Source organism: Sorex fumeus, unplaced genomic scaffold (genome assembly GCF_029834395.1).
Source record: "Sorex fumeus unplaced genomic scaffold, SorFum_2.1 ptg000130l, whole genome shotgun sequence".
NCBI classification, from domain to species: Eukaryota; Metazoa; Chordata; class Mammalia; order Eulipotyphla; family Soricidae; genus Sorex; species Sorex fumeus.
Genome location: NW_026606187.1, coordinates 4,950,675 through 4,968,287, shown reverse-complemented (window position 1 = coordinate 4,968,287; position 17,613 = coordinate 4,950,675). Strand labels below are relative to the sequence as shown.

Here is a 17,613-nt window from a genome sequence, read left to right as displayed (position 1 = left end):
AAGAAGGTGGGAAATTAGCCTGACACAGATCATGAAATCTTACTGTTAAAGATGAGAGGATTTGGAATAGAGAGGGGATTGATCACTAAGTCAATGTTGGTTGGAGGAATTGTTAGGGATGGGAGATATATGCTGAGAGTAGATAAAGGACCAAACTTGATAGCCTCTCAGTATCTGTATTGCAAACCATAATGCTCTAAAGTAGAGAGTATGAGGGAAATTGTCTGCCACAGAGGCAAGGGGAGGGTTGGAGTGTGTGTGTGGGGTTAATACTGAGGACATTGATGGTAGAGAATGTGCACTGGTGGAGGGATGGGTGTTTGATCATTGTATGACTGAAACTCAAACAGGAAAGTTTTATAACCGTATCTCACGATGATTCAATAAAAAAGAGTGGATTTCATTCTATAATGTGGGAATGATAAGAACTTAAGAAAATGATTTAGAGAGATTGAAGTTGAAGATTAGTTTAAGACAGACTGGTTGAAAAGAATACTAAATTTGAACTTGAACTGGATCAGTAACCACCATCCGAGGTCTGTTTGTCAAAGACATTCTATATGTCAAAATCATTCTTTTTTTTTTTTTTTTTGCTTTTTGGGTCAAACCTGACGATGCACAGGGGTTACTCCCTGCTCATCCACTCAGGAATTACTCCTGCTGGTACTCCAGGGGACCATATGGGATGCTGGGGATAGAACCTGGGTCGGCCGCATCCAAGACAAATGACCTACCCACTGTGCTATTGCTCCAGCCCTTCAAAGCCATTCTTGTCTGGTGTGGAGTCTTCTGTTGAGGTCTACTTATGTGGCTTCGAAACTTTGAGCTTCTTTGAGTCCTTAATTTCATCTGGAAAATGGGAACCCTGGAATGCTCTTTTCGATGGCATGCAGCTCTAATATTTTTGAGTCTCATGAAAAATTTCTTCTGGGGCTTACTCTATGGAATGGAGACTGTAAAAACTGACTTGTATAAAAAAAAAACTTCATGTGGTTGAAAATATCACCCCAGTGTTTCCTGCTGGAAAAAGAATCAAAATTCTAAAAAATGATCTAACGTTATGCTTTCTATCTTTAATATCATTTATAAATAGCTTCTTTTATTTTGTTGCTGAGTAACTATGACCCAGAGTTGACTTTGCTTAACAGAAAACCCTGCTGGGGCTGGAATAAAGCACTTGCCCTGCACGTGCAGACCTGGGGTGGATCCCTAGCACCTTTATGTGGCCCCCCAAGTCTTCCAGGAGTGACTCCTAAGTGCAGAGCCAGTAGTAAGCCCTGAGCACTGCCAGGTGTGGCCTGCAGCCTCAAATAAACCGGCCTTCAAAGTCACAGTGCTTTGGTCTTGGAGTTTTTCCTATAATCGTTCAGGGGCTAGAATTGGACTGATGGAAGATCAAGTCGAAGCAAGATATTTAAAAATTGTTTTTAGCTAAGCTTTTTGTTTTTGTTGTTTAAAAAATGTCTGGAGGAGGGTCAAAGTGATAGGACAGTGGGGAGGGCATTTGCCTTGCATGCAGCTGATCCAGGTTCGATTCCTGGCATCCCATATGATTCCTGAGTGTAGAGCCAGGAGTAACCCATTAGCATATCTGGGTGTCACACGGAAAGCAAAACAAATAAATCAATCTTTAAAAAAAAATGTTTGGAGATCACAGAGCTAGGACAGCTAGGTAGGATACTTGTCTTCCATGTCTACAACCCAAGTTTAAATGGTCCCCTGATTATGCCAGGAGTGATCCCCAAGTGCAGAGTCCGGAGTAAGCTCCAAGCACAGTTGGCTGTGGTCCCCAAACAAACAAAAAGTCAATGTGTTTTCTCCCTTCTAGTGGAGGTTCCGTAGGAGTCTACCATTATAACTTCTAATGACCTGTGAAGGGTAACAGAAAAGAACTCCCCAAATTCCTCTGTCAGGAATCAGTAAGATTTGGGTGGTATAAAAGCTGGGACAAAACCCAAACATCCTGTAACTTTCTCACGGTGATTCAATAAAATTAAAAACAAAAAACAAAAAACATGGGGCGAGCACCATTCCCTGATGCTTTCCTATTTATAGCACTGAACACTTTCTGCCCTGGGAAACTCTCAAGTCCAGAAAAACAGGGATGGCTGGCTAGCCTATGAAAATGACTTTAAGGATCTTAATACTCAAAGTCCAAGAATATCCGGATCTGACCTTATTCTAACCTCCCAACTTCCCACAGCGTTCTGAAGAGGCAAAATCAAAAGGAAACAGTATCAAAGGTGCGATATTCTACCAGTAGTAATTGTTTGACGGACTTAATCCTGATAACCTGAGAACATAGTAAAAAAACTGTGAGGAAAGCTGGAGTGATAGTACAGCGGGTAGGGCATTTGCCTTGCACGTGACCAGCCTGGGTTTGATCCCCAGCATCCCACATACCCCCCAATCACTACCAGGAGTAATTCCTGAGTGCAGAACCAGTAGTAAGCACTGAACATTGCTGGATGTGACCCAAAAAGCAAAACATACAAACAAAAATTAAAAAAAAAAACTGTGAGGAAACACAAGGATTAGTCTAGAGATCCAGGGTCTCTATACTGCTCCTTCATCCTCCATTACAGCAGAAACAGAAACTGGCCTTAGATCTTTGCACAAGTTTAAAATAAAAAATGAAAAAAAAGGAAAAAAGAACAAGTGTTGGTTTTGGGGACTCTGGATCACGATGTAGAAGAGTTACATGTGGGTGGTCTTTTATTGCTGCTGAGAGACTTATTTTTATCTGTTTTGTTTCTTTAAAAAAAAAAACAACAACTGGGGCTGGAGCCATAGCACAGCGGGTAGCGTGTTTGCCTTGTACGCTGCCTTCCCAGGTTCAATTCCCAGCATCCCATATCATCCCCTGAGCACTGCCGGGAGTAATTCCTGAGTGTATAAAACAGGAGTAATCCCTGTGCATCGCTGGGTGTGACCCAAAAAGCAAAAAAAAAAAAAAAAAAAAAAAAAAACCAACCAAACAACAAAAAAAATAAAACCTAATGCCATTTGTTTTCTTCTTTTTTAAAAATCTATTTGCTTGGTTTTTGTAAAGGGGGCCTCATCTAGTGTGGTCAGGGATCACTCCTGGCCCTGTGCTGAAGGTCCCCAGGGAGTTGGGGACCGTATACAATGCCAGGGATCAAACCTGAACCCGGGTCAGCTGCATGCAAGGCACGCCCCTTATCTGCTGTTGGCTCTGGCACTGAGTGAATCTACTTATTGGCAAAAATGGCCTAAGTCTCTGTTCTGGAATATTCATGGCATCTTCTTCCTCGGGGTGGAACTAGGGATGGGAGAGGTGGGAAAATCTTCCCCAGGTGTGATATAACAAAAGCAAACCAGGAGCCCAGTGTCACCATGTTAACGTGGGAAATCTCTGTAAGAAATATGTTTTTTAAAAAAGATAAAAGCTTATTTCAAAGTAAGAGGAGGCTTTTTAGTTTCTTTAGTAGACAATTTATTTTGATAAACTTGCTCGATAACAAAAATACAAGTGAAGAAAATTATGTTCATTTTATACAGTTTGTATTAACAATTTGTTTTGAAACTATTAATTGAAAAATGTCATAACCAATTAGAAAACAATCCTTAATAAAGTCTGGGGTAATATACAGGCTACAATCACAAACTTTAAAATCTCTTGAGGTGATACAACTAATATGTCCTGTGTAGGAACGCCAACCTACACAGGCTGCTTTTTTTCCTTCATACACTTTTATCCTTCAAAAATTAGTTCTGAAAGACAGCTTTTTGAATTGTGAATGCAAATTTAATTTTTAAAAGATCAAAGTGGGTTGACAAAACAGTCCTTACAATCAGAGTAACTTGTGGCTAGTAGTCTTTTAATAAAGACAAAAACAAACGCAACATGTTCTTCCCTTGAAGCCCACGATGCAAAAAAACAGCTAAGAGTATATCCAAAGTTAGTTCCAATGCTTGTTCTGGGCCTCCCTCAGACAATAGATTGTATGTCACCAGGACTATTTATTCCTTTACTTAAAAGATTAAAGAGTGAATTCACAGAACATCAAGTTGGATATCAAAGCTTCAGGTAAAAGGGTGGAAATCAATGAAATGTTTTGGTCATCTAGAACATTAAAAAAGAAGAAAAAAAGAGCCGTCCTTCAAAAACAAAAAACAAATGAAACTGAAAATAGAAGTGGGAGAATCAGAAAACTTACATACACACATTAACAACATAGAACATGGATTACCTTTGGAAAGAATCATACTGACATGTTTGCTTTTAATGAACTGAAGGTTTTTCATGTTAACAGATGTTTAGACGTGTTCAATAGGAGCTTCCAAAAATTTCAAATTAAGTCTTGTGCAAATAAAACCTATAAATAGTTTTCAGCAGATTTTACAGTGATGTTCTTAGGTATGAGAATGCACACTCTAAAAACAATGTAACAGACAAAAGATTTGACAAATGATTGCACCATAAAACAGTGTTTTATATACAGTTTACAAGATATGATTTCCTGCTCTAAGTTAATACTGTACTATATAGTACTTATTATAGTGACCTCTTTTAAAGCAACTGCTGGCAGTTGTCTATCTTTTCACTTACAGGATTTACATACTTTCATATGACTGAGTCCATTTCAACATTTGGTCTGGAAGAGTACAAAGATTGGACTTCACCTACTAGATGAAACAGTTTAAATTCAGATTAGAATATCGACTGGTTACAGGGAATTTCTCCTGGTTAATCCACTATGTATTGGACTTCCAAGATAACGATGACAAGAAAGAGAATTTAGTAGTTTGGGTTTTAGATACAAATAAACCTTAAACTTTGCAATTGTGTATGCAATACCACTGTAAGTGAAAGAAGTAAACAATGGGGAAATTTTTAGCAGCTGAGAAACTTTCTCTCCCCATGCTCATGATCCAGTTAAAATTATTTTTGAGAAACTATGTACAATAAATTCATCTTTTGGAAGAGAAAAGTTCTTGGTCATGTGATACAATAATTTGAACCATACTTTGCTAACACTTTATCTCAGTGGTATAATGGCGACAACCAAAGTTTTCCTTCTAAGTGGCCCATTTGACTGAGGACCAATCAAATCATGATGGGAATTGCAATTCCAAATGTCCACAGAAATGTCCAGTGATACTCCTGGAACGAACTAGTTATAACACTTGGGGGGAAATGGTCTCCTGCAGGCACTTCCCAAAGGGGTCTTTGACTCTGGGAAGAAAAAGTGTGCCACGTCCCCAGAACACTCAAGGAATGCACCACAAGTGGTGGTCTGCCTTTTCCCTCAGCTCCTGAGTGAGCCGCAACTCTGGGGTTTTCCTTCACAATAAAATACTGCTGAATTAACAGTAAAATGTGTGTGTGTGTCTGTGTGTGTGTGTGTACACACACACACACATATATATATATATATGAATGTCAAATAAGCCAATGAGAAACACATCAGGCTCTTTCATTTCATACTTAGAATTCTGGAGGAAGCAACCCCATCTCTGAAGTAATCATTCTATAATTTCTAATCTAATTTTTAAAAAACAGTGCATTCAGTTCTGTGGAAAAACATGGACTAAATAGGAGTCTGTCTCTACTGATAGGGACATTTAGGTTGCTGTTTCACTCTAAAGAAGAAAAACTTAGCTTCCTTGCCAAGAAAGATTCTCCTGCCCCACAGTACAAACAGGAGAATATCTATAGTGTTCATTTGGAGAAATGTGGACACAAAGGCATGGAGATGTGGAGAAGAGAAACACTGTACTTAAAACTATTCATAAGTTCAAGGATTAGATGTAATGCTTCTTTTAGGGGAAAAAAAAACCAAAACCAAAGCTGTGGGTTTAGTACAGCCCTTTAAAGTAAATGCAAAAATGTTAGCTTTTAGCAAACAAAGGTGTATATATAGCACATAAAGAAAATATTGTATTGCTCAGGTTTTTGGTAAAGGAAATGTAGTGATAATATAAAGTTTACAGATGAAAAGAACATAAATTTAATTTTTATAAGAGATGTTAATGTTGCAAATCACTAACATATTACTAGTGTATTCATATTTATGCATTGTATTTCTAGTATACTTTGTCTCTTATGTAAAGTTGTGTGCTTGAACATATAAAAATGCATTATTAATGTAACAGACTGCCAGTAGAAAAAGAGAACCTCTTTACAACAGACAACAGTTTTCAATAATTTAAATAGTGTCAGATTCCCTCCCCCCAAATTATAAGGCTTGACATGACCTACCTTCTACTACCATATACAAATAAATTAAACCTACAAAGAATTTTAGCTTAACTTAAAATTGCACCTAGAAAGGTATGGAATTATTTGTACCTATTACAAAAACCTGTTAAAATCAAGGGCTGCTACAAAGAATGAGGTAAACTGAAGACTCTCTCCACTATGCAGCCTTCAGATAAATGGCTTTTTTTTTTCTATTGAATTCTAGGTTTGCACACCACAGTGTTTTGCTAGCAAAGCATTCAGAGTTCTCTTCCAGGAACCGTTTGCATGTGTGTGTATATAAATCTACACACACATAGGCACACACACACACACACACACACACACATACATATATACACACTGTATACTGCATCAGCAAAATATATATATTATATATATTTATATAAATATAAGGAACATTTCCCCCTCCCACCCAGCCCCAACAACATATTTTCTTAGTGTTTGATTTTTTTTTTTGTACATAGAGAATAGGGAATTTCAGAATTTTTACATACATTTTAGCAAGTAAGTTTTGATCTATTGGCTTCTTGGTACAGTGATGCAATGGCAATCTATCCTGGTGCCAAAGGTTCATACCATTACAAGGAATCTGTTAATACTAATTTCTTAGGAGGTGAGGCCAGCCTCACATGGACTTGTCTTTGCATCCCCCTGGTCCATCATGACTCATAAATACTTATAGACTTTTTCTCTCAAATGAATCATTAGACGTTAAAAAGAAAACAAGAGTCACAAAGGGCCACATGCTTCTCAGTATAAAGCATTCTCTTTCACTAGGTTGCTATCACAGTGCAGACCTGACTGCCTGAAAATGCTCAGGAGATTTAGTCAATATCGTCTGTATTTGGTTCTGGAAAAGGCTCTCCTTAATTTTTGTTTTTAAATCCAAAGTGCATAGTGAGAACAAATCAAAGCATTTTTGTCTTTTCAGCATCAGTTTCATCTAAGTAGATTCCTAGGTGAGGAATACCCAGAGGCCTTGCCTTTGTCCTCCCACCTTCCAAAAATAAAAAAATAAAATAAGAGTTAATAAAAGAGTCAAGCAACTAAGACATTCATCAGCCTGGTAAACAAACTTTGCCAGCAAATAAAAGTCCGACTATTGTAAAGAAAATGGATAAGACAAAAAGTACATATGATGACCCAACTACTGTGTTGTTGGGTAATTTATAAGGTTGACCTCCGACTTCATTGATGTAAAATCCTATTGGAAATATTAGGGCAGCCATACAGAAAAGGATCACTGTAAAACAAACCAAAACACAGTATTAGTGACATGTTTGATGATTAAGAAAGCAATGAAAATTTGGCACAAAGGAAGTTTTTAAGAGGGGTGGGGATTGTTAAAGATGGTTAAACCTGCTAAAACATGGATTACTTTTCAAAAGATCTGTATATATTACAATTACATAATATTCCCAAAGTCTAACAGTACAGTAAAGCTATATATAAATATATATGTATACTTATATATACACATATGCACACATCTTATATATAAGTTAGCATTTAATTCAGGGGTGGGTGGCCTTTTTTCCTGCCAAGAGCCATTTGAATATTCATAGCATCTTTCATGAACCATATACAATATGGTGGTCTGTGGGCAGCCGATGAGAAGCAAATGTGTCTGTCCTGTGACTTGATTTTGCAGGCCTCTTTTCCATCCTAAATAAGCATTAGGATAACTTTAAATATCAGCATTAAGAAAAGCCTCAAGGGGCTGGAGCCCAGCGGGTAGGGCGTTTGCCTTGCACGCGGCCAACCTGGGTTTGGTTCACAGCATCCCATATGGTCCCCTGAGCACCGCCAGGGGTAATTCCTGAGTGCAGAGCCAGGAGTAACCTCTGTGCATCGCCAGGTGTGACCACCCCCCCCCCTAAAAAAAAAGCGCCTCAAAACTAAGCACTTGCATTTTTGACCACTCAAAGTGACTAGGGCATCCGAGTTAGTTAGGGTTAAGTTCTGGATTTACTTCTTATTAGCTGTAAAACCAGGCTTCTAAGTCTCTTCTTTAAATCTCGTAAGTACTAGCAGGATAAACAAAACAATCTTGTATCTGGCACAGTGCCCTGGTGATAGCAAGAGCTGAATAAATGTTGCATATTATCACAGTTAAATCGGAGTAAGACAGATTGTACCAACATTTTAATATATATCTTCTTGATTCCTTCTAATATCAACTGAGCTGAGAACTGCTAAAATAGTATGGTTTACCTTACTCCGATTTAAAAATAAGCTACTAGAATTCAAAAGAATATCTGCACCACCATGGAAACAGTGGCTTTATTTACAAGAGCCCAAACAAGGAGCTGACCTAAATGCTCACAAACACAAGACTAAATAGGACAGAAGAAAAAGTTGTGGTATGCTTAACAGTTATTTAAGAAAGTTGGACACATGGGTCAAAGGTAAAGCTCATGCTTACATACATGAAGGTTCGGGGAGGGGGGCAAGGGGAGGGTGATGAAGTTGTGCCTTTTGCAACAACACAGAAGGAACTTTAGGTGAAATGAATCAGGAAGTAAAAGACAATAACCGAACGGTTTCACTCATGGGGGTATATAAATAACCAAAGGAAGCGATCTGGCAAAAACAACAAAACAACTCTATGACTGTGAAAACTGGGGAAGGGCAAAGGGAGGAAAGCGCAGCGGGGCCCACTGATAGTGTGATGGCGCTGAGCTGGGGCTGGGGAAGGAGTGTCTTTTTTATTTCTTCTTTTTGAGTCACACCCGGTGATGCACAGGGCTTACTCCTGGCTTTGCACTCAGGAATTACTCCTGGTGGTGCTCAGGGGACTATATGGGATGCTGGGATTCGAACCCGGGTCGGCCGCATGCAAGGCGAATGCCCTACCTGCTGTGCTATCGCTCCAGGCCCCAGCAGTGAGTCTTATACACACAAAGAGGTATGAAGCTACTCTAAAACTTGTTACAGTATCGTACACCAATGACAAACCAATAGAATTATGTTTGAAAAAAAAATAAGGGACCAGAGAGGAGAGAATAGAGAGTGTACAGGAAAGAAGGCACTTGTCTTTTATGTGCGTCACGCTGAACTGCTTTAGAGCACCACCTAGAAGAACTCTAAGCACAAAAAACCATGGGAAAGAATCTTAGATTACTGAAATGTTAATTAGCAGTGTTGTCAAAGTGGCCATCTCTGCACAGACAGTATTTTTTGAAAAAAATTAAATATACCCAGGGTCTTTTATACATAGAGGTTTAGGTAGGAGGGTGGGGAACACATAGGTCTAATTTATAAACACAATGAACTATATGATTTGCTGAAAAATTTCTAAGAAGATATTTTTAATAAACCTGGTATCTGAGAAGTAATTCCACCTTTCACTGATTTGGCAAAAACAGTTTTTTCCTGGGCTATCAGAGAAACTCGTAATTCAATGAAGTACCTATAGATTCAACTTTTTCCCAAAAAAGGTATTTTATGTGTTTTGAAAGTGCACTGTCCAAATATTCTTACTCCTGAAATGTTTTATGGAGGCAGAAACATTTCTTATTAGATAAAGCCAGAGTACTATAGCTATTGCATTAACAAATGTTGAAATTTTCCATTAACTGAATGAGAAAATGATCCCAAATTAAATCTTTCCATGCTAGCTAGAAGTTGTCCTAAATGGTTTTCTTATTAATCAAAATTGTAGAGTGCTTAAAAAGTCAATTAGGAAAACCTTTTCCTGAAAAAAAGGGCTCAAGAAATACATGCAAAGGCAGCATTTTCTTATGTAATATACTAACTTAAGAAGAAACACAGCAGCACTTTTGCTATAGATAGGTGAATTACTTCATACGAGACAGACATAAAGCCTGCTTCATTTTTAGCAAATAACCACACCAAATGATGTACTATAAGCAAACCTGGATTCTTCACTGTTGTTATTGGGGGCCACGCCCAGCTTACCATTGGCTCTACTTTTAAGAATCACTCTATGCTGAGCTCTGAGGACCAAATATGGTGCCAGGGAGTCAAACAAGCATGGTACTATCACCCCAACCCTCAATGTCTAAGGATTCTTAACATGTTTTGAAAAGTAAAATAAAACGTCAATCTAAACAACTACACGCAAATTAAAAATAATGAACTAGGATTACTGCTGTGAATGTATTGCTTAGCTGTAAATATGAGAGATAATACAGTAGGTCCTTGCTTGATGGGCTGACCCACACTACATAGGTCTCCAATCCCACCAGGAGTGACCCTGGAGCACAGAGCCAAGAGTAAGCTCTGAGCACATCTGGGTGGGGCCCCAAAACAAAAAATGACAACAAGGGCTGAAGCAATAGTACAGTGGGTAGGGCGTTTGCCTTGCACGTGGCTGACCCAAGTTCGATTCCCAACATCCCATATGATCCCCTGAGCATTGTCAGGAGTAATCCCTGAGTGCAAAGCCAGGAGTAATCCCTGTGCATCGCTGGATGTGACTCAAAAAGCAAAGAAAAAAATGGTAAGGTAAGGTAAAGTTACTGTGTCTGGCATATCCAACACTCTCGGTAGCTTGCCGGGCTCTCCGAGAGGGGCGGAGGAATCGAACTCGGGTCGGCCATGTTGGCCATGTTGGCCACTTGTAAGGCGAACACCTTACCCGCTGTGCTATCGCTCCAGGTAAAGTAAGGTAAAGGCCCTCCTGTTGATCGTCGATTTGCTCGAGCGGGCCCAGTAACGTCTCCATTGGAGACTTTTTTGTTACTATGTCTGGCATATTGAATGTCTGGCATATTGAATGTTGGCCATGTTGGCCGCTTGTAAGGCGAACACCTTACCCGCTGTGCTATCGCTCCAGGTAAAGTAAGGTAAAGGCCCTCCTGTTGATCGTCGATTTGCTCGAGCGGGCCCAGTAACGTCTCCATTGGAGACTTTGTTGTTACTGTGTCTGGCATATTGAATACATCACGGGGAGCTTGCCAGGCTCTGCCGTGCGGGCAAAGACAACAAAAAGGATGAGTCATTTCAAGAAAAATTAAAATAATTTAGAAGTTTTGCAGATTGTCAGAAAATAATTTAGTCACACTGATGTGCCAAATTTATGACTATCCTATTTTCTACTATAAAATAAAAATCTGAGGCCAGAGTGATAGTACAGTGATCATGTCATATGCTTTGCACGTGGCTGACTCGGGTTCAATCCCAGGAACCACATATGGTCCCCCGAGCCTGTCAGAAGTGATCCCTGAACACAGTCAGGATGTGCTCCCTGAGCACTGCTAGGTGTGACTCACACAAACAAAAAACCAACCAAACAAACAATCTAACCTTTAGAAGGAGTAATCATTCAAAAATATTTAAAGTTTATGGGGCTGGAGTGATAGCACAGCGGGTAGGGCGTTTGCCTTGCACGCGGCTGACCCGGGTTCGATTCCCAGCATCCCATATGGTCCCCTGAGCACCGCCAGGGGTAATCCCTGAGTGCAGAGCCAGGAGTAACCCCTGAGCATCGTCAGCTGTGATCCAAAAGTAAAAAAAAAAAAAAAAAAAAATTAAAGTTTAATGGAGGGAGGGCATGGCCCTGGGCTGTGCCCAACAGTGCTCAGGAGTGATTTCTGGCAGTGCTTGGGGAGTTGTGTGCGATTCCAGGGACTGAATAAGGGTAGGCTGCATCAAGCCATGCACCTGACCTCCTGTACCACCTCTCCAGCCCTAGGCTTTCATATTTTGTGATTCTGAAATTACAACTATTTTGTTTTGGGGTCATACCCACTCAGTTGGATGAGTTTTCTTGCAGCTGAGAGCAGTGAATTTACATTAGATCTTAAAATATTGTCAAAATACAATGAATGCCAGTAACAGCTTTCAACATAAATATTTATTCATACTTATTTGTACTTATTAAGTTCTAACCTCTAGATAAGCTTGTGATGACATAATATTCCAGGGTTCATCTTTTATGGTGGTGAGAGTTAGATATCAGGTATTGTAGAAGATAAAATTGGGGCAGCCAAGGAAAGGATAACAGTGAACTTCGAAGACAGACGTAACTGTGGGCTCCAGGGAAACCCTGTCATTTACAAAGCTGCAAATGATAGTTATGAAAGCTGCTTCTTATGAGAGTGGTTTCACTACTGTGCAAATCCAACAGAAACTGTTAGCCTTACAGTTTTACCCAGATAGCACAGCAGGTAGGGCGTCTGCCTTGCACGCAGCTAACATGGCCGACCCGAGTTCGATTCCTCCGCCCCTCTCGGAGAGCCCGGCAAGCTACCGAGAGTATTCGATATGCCAGACACAGTAACAACAAAGTCTCCAATGGAGACGTTACTGGGCCCGCTCAAGCAAAAATCAAGCAATATACAATAAAATGCATTTTTCAACGACTGGTGGAAACACTAGGGGGCGCCCACTCCCTCAGTAGACTCACTCCTGTAGCAAAAAATTATTTAAACCCGCTTAAGGCAGTTCTATGCTGAGATGACATTAACTCTAAGATACATCATTAGGCTAAAGTAACAAGATACAGAATAGTAGAAACATAATAAATTATATATTTATAGAATCACACATATGCATATGTGTTTCTATGCACAGAACATCTCTGGGTGGGAAAGTCCAAAGAGTAGGAACAAGTGCCTAAAGAAAGTGTTAAGGGAAGAGATACGGACCACGATGAGATTTTTCACTCGGTGATCCTTTTACAGGTTTTGAAGCACATCATACGCATATACTGTTGTCATTATTATTGGTTTCTGGACCACACCCAGCGACGTTCAGGGGTTACTGCTGGCTCTACACTTAAGATCGCACCTGGTGGTGCTTAGGGGCATGTATCAGATGCCAGGAATTGAATCCTGATTAGCCACGGGCAAGGCAAGTGCACAAGTCTGCTACACTATCACTCCAGCCCCCTGCATAAACTACTTAGAAAATTAAAGTTTAAAAAAAAATAAAGGAAAGCATATTGCACTTGGGGACAGTTACATATACTTAAATGTTCTCTTAGGAATGAGGGGGAATCAGAATAATCCTAGTTCTTTCCCCGTATTGGGTCACAAGAACCAATGACTTATATAAGCACCTTAAATCTCCCTTTGACTTATTACTTTGCTAAATATTTTTGGATTTAGAGCATATGCATTCCCTTTTTTTTGGGGGGGGGTGATGTGCTCAGGGAACCACATGGGGTGCAGGGGATCAAAGATGAAACCAGGGTCTAGAGCATATATATTCTGAAATGTCAACTAAATTCAGAAGTGAAATCCTTGGCTTTTACACCTCAGGCCTGTAAAATCTTGTGGGTTGGCCCTGGTGGGACAGAACAGACAAGTTTGTTGCTTCTTGGCTGCCTATTCTGTATGGCTCAGAAATCATGTTCGGGGGATGGAGCGATAGTACAGAGGAGAGAGCATATGCCTTGCACGCGGCCAACCTGGGTTCGATTCCCAGTATCCCATATGGTCCCCAGAGCACCACCAGGAGTAATCCCTGTGCATTGCTGGCTGTGACCCAAAAAGAGGAAAAAAAGAAGAAGAAGAAAAAAGAAAGAAATGATGTTCAGACACCCAAAAGGCCCCTGGCAGTCAAGAAGTTCCCCATCCATCTGAGTGAATTCTAGCTGGAAAAGGGAGTCTATCTGTTTGTAAGATAGGTTCTCTTAATTCCTAAGCAAAATCCTTTCTTCTTATTTAGTCTTTGGGCCTGGGGGTTGCTCGGGGGATAAGGTGCTAGGACCGGATTCAGGCTCCAGGACGCAAAGCACAGATTCCAGGCCTTTACGCTCCCCGGCTCCAGCAATACCTCTGAACTAAGTAACTAAATGGGGCTCGGCACCGAGGGGACAGCAGCTTGTCCCCACAGCTACCTCTGAGCTCTGCTACTAGAGAAAAGGACTGTCTCAGGAAGTCCTTCAGATCTCAAAAACATCATTAACTTGTTTTACATTCCTTAACAAGGACAGAAAAGACTTCACATCAAAGCAATTTGATCTAATTTTTAAAATGAAGGGAAATGGAGACAATAATGAGACAAAATATATAAAGAGAAGGGTTTCTGGAGAGATGGGAATATATTCATGAAATCTTAATCTTACGCTCTTGTGGTATTTGTTTATTGTTTTGGGGCAAAGCTAGGCAGTGCTCAGGGCTTGTTTCTGGCTGTGTTCAGGAGTCACCGCTGGTGCTGCTCTGCGGACTACAACGGAACCAGGTCAGCAGTGAGCAAATCACCTTCCAACCAGAAGTCTCTGTTGCATGTCTGTCTTTGTGTGGAGGCAATGTTCAGCAGAACCCCTGGTCTCCAGTTACTGTAAGACCATAGCACTTTCCCTCCTCCATGGAATTGGACAGTCAAAACTACTTCCAGATAGTGACAAATGTTCCAAGGGTCAAAACTGCCTTAGAGAGTAAAAGGGGAGAAAGCAAATCGGAGAACATCTTCTCTGTGCATTTTTGTTTCTCTAACTTGAGATAAGCCTCTGACATGTACTGAATTAAACCTACAGTAAAGAGAATGTATAGCAAATGGATCAGGTCTTTGGGCATAGCTTAATGGAATAAGAAATGCTGAATTTACACTCCCACAATTATTAAATTATCAAATGTGCTGATTTTCCAATGATCACATAACTCATAGTAGAAACACAAATTCGGTCATATCAAAAAGCAAATCACCACTTAATCTAATTTATATGTCATTTTTTTTCTATCTAAGCCTTAATCTTTATTTGAGAGAGGATATCAACACCTTCAAGAAGAGAAAAAAAAATCAGGTTAGTAGTCGCTCTGATCACAGACCAGGAACACTTATGTCACAATGCGAGAGAAAATCACTAAAATAGCATTTGATACAAAGCAACTGTACTTCATTGAAGTTTAGATGTCCGTGTGTTTGGTGAGAATCTGAAGAACGGGCCGGCTGCGCAGTCTATCTGACGGCCATATGGAAGGGGTGCTCTGGGACGAGTACGGAGTCCTTATTACTGATAGTTGATTATCTTCATAAAAATACCAGTGTGGGCGCCTTCTAGAACGACCTAGCAAGCACGGGTTACTTACTTCCAGTGAATGCTATCCATCGGGCATATTTTGTTGCTTCTCTTCGCCAGTGGGAAGCCACCAGCAAACCACAAGTGACAGTCAATGAAATGATCCCCATGATGATAAAAAATAGCGTGGTGACCCACTCTGGGGGAAGCCGAGGGGGGATGCACGTCCGGTCTCGTCCGTGGATTGTTTGACACTGTCGCACAAGGCCAACGGTGAGTGCTCCTGGGGACAGGCCAAAGGGGAGAATGTTTTAGAGGGTTTGCATTCCTGTGGAATATTCCCAACCAATTCTTTGCTCTTTGAGGCCGACCAACAAGCAAAACCCCCACAACATCCATACATGGCAGCTCACTCACTAAGTTAGCACTTTTCTAAGTCTTTGTTTTAGGGCTTCAGGGAAATAACTGAACAATACAAGCGAGTTTCCGGATCTTGCAGTTACACACTAGCAGAGAGAACTGAAGCTTTGCTATTCTCAGACTGTCTCGTTGCATAATATTTAATTTTGGCTCAGGAAAAAAAATTACTTTTCAGGAAAGCGAAGGCAAACTACTATGTAAGGAAAGTTCAATAATGGAATGAATGCTAGAACCAGTGTATTTTATTACAGCTGTAAAGATGATGTTTTTCCACGAGAGTGAAGAAAATGTCCATGAGAGTGAAGAAAATGTTCGGGAAACTAGTGCATTTGATAAGCACACTTTTTGGACCATGTACACCTGTTCACATTGCCAGACTTGTTACTGGACCACTCTGGCAGGAAAACAAAGCGTGGAAGATAATTCTGAAAGTATCCCTGTCTCCTAATTGCATGAAAGTGCAACGTGAGCCTGTGGCCAATGAGGTCTCAATCCACGAACCATCTCATGTCTGTGTGGCTCCAGAGGCTCTGATATTTGGTTTATTTTTTTATTTTTTATTTTTTGCTTTTTGGATCACGCCCGGCCTTGCACAGGGGTTCCTCCTGGCTCTGCACTCAGGAATCACTCCTGGCGGTACTCAGGGGACCATATGGGATGCTGGGAATCGAACCCGGGTTGGTCGCGTGCAAGGCAAACGCCCTACCCACTGTGCTATGGCTCCGGCCCGGCTCTGCTACTTGGTATTTTCTATTTACCCCGAGTGCCATAACAAAGTGTGTGGTGTTCAGTGTACCACAAAAGCATTTACAAGCACTGCAACCAAATGTGCTAGAGCGCCACAAGAGTGTGATTCAGGGGAGTATTTGTGCAAACACCATAACCAAGTGTGTTCACCTCCAATCAACACGACACCTACCTAAAGGGGGATGGAGGGGAGGCGGGGGCAGCGGCGCCATCCGGGAGTCACCCTTGGCCCAACTTAGCATGTGTGATTTCTCCTACTTTACGAGATTCTCTCTCTCCTCCCATATTTCCTAAATGGGACTATTTACTTTTTTTTTTACATAAACATGTTCTTGTATCAAACTTGGATGAGAAAGGTGGCGAAGGTGGCAAAAACAGTCCTTCTATAAACTCCCCACTGAGAAAAAAACTTGATTGATTCTTGGGCAGCAAATGAAAAACAAATGACGAAAGTACAAGAAAAGAAGTTTCTCAAGCCATGAAAAATAGATGTTTGCATCTTTTTGGGTAGGTCCTAATTACTTTCTCAGGAAAGCAATGGGGAATCAGCTTAAAAAAACACAGTGCTAGCCTCAAGTCCATCAGGGTTTTCGTTGTTGTTGTTTTTAAGGATAGTTAGTAAAACTCCCAAAGGCACATTGGGAAGCCACACTCAGGCCGGAGGAAACAGGATAGTGGCAGCTCTAGGCTATGGACGTGTGAGCAGAGAAATGCGACTGGTAGATGGTCCTGCAATTTGCTTCATCACTGACACATTTGCAGAAATAAAGCAAATTATTCAAAGACATGGAAACAAAAAATCCATTCCTCCCCCAAAGTTGTCATCACTCCCCTCCACCCCTCTGAAGCTATCTTTCATAGAGTGAAAGATAGTCCAAATAAAACAAGTGGTACCTTTTTCTCATCAAGTGACCAATAATTAGGCCCATTCTGTGACCCCCACATAAATGCAAACAGCACTTTAATTTGGTAACAATTTTAGCAAAACAAGAACAGATGCGGGTGGGAGAAAAACAGAAAGTGAGCAAACCTTCACAGCAAAGCTATCTACTATCACTCCTGCTGGCCACTGCGAAGAGCTGAATGAATTCACAGGTCAAGGGGATGTCAACGATTCAACGTTTCGGACATGCAAAAACAAACCTTGAACGTAAAGACCAGAAAAGGGGAGGGGATAGAGTGCGGACATGCTAGGAAGTTCCACTGCTTTAAACACTAAAGTCTCCTTGGAAGTAAAACTTGGGTGCAAGGGAGGATTTTATTAAGATAAAGCATTTTACTGTAG

General features: G+C 40.6%; 2 protein-coding genes across 2 annotated transcripts in view; both read right to left on the bottom strand.

Annotated features, from left to right (window-relative positions):
* POLR3E (RNA polymerase III subunit E) overlaps positions 1 to 17,613 on the bottom strand; it is a 282,521-nt gene that overhangs the window by 190,496 nt on the left and 74,412 nt on the right. The window lies entirely within an intron of this gene.
* MOSMO (modulator of smoothened) overlaps positions 6,657 to 17,613 on the bottom strand; it is a 76,045-nt gene continuing 65,088 nt past the window's right edge. Inside the window, exons 2-3 of the mRNA XM_056138939.1 lie at positions 15,232 to 15,444; positions 6,657 to 7,472 (exon numbers count right to left, since the gene is read on the bottom strand). Coding sequence (XP_055994914.1) covers positions 7,288 to 7,472; positions 15,232 to 15,444 — 398 coding nt within the window. The 3' untranslated portion in view covers positions 6,657 to 7,287. The remainder of the gene's footprint in view (positions 7,473 to 15,231; positions 15,445 to 17,613) is intronic.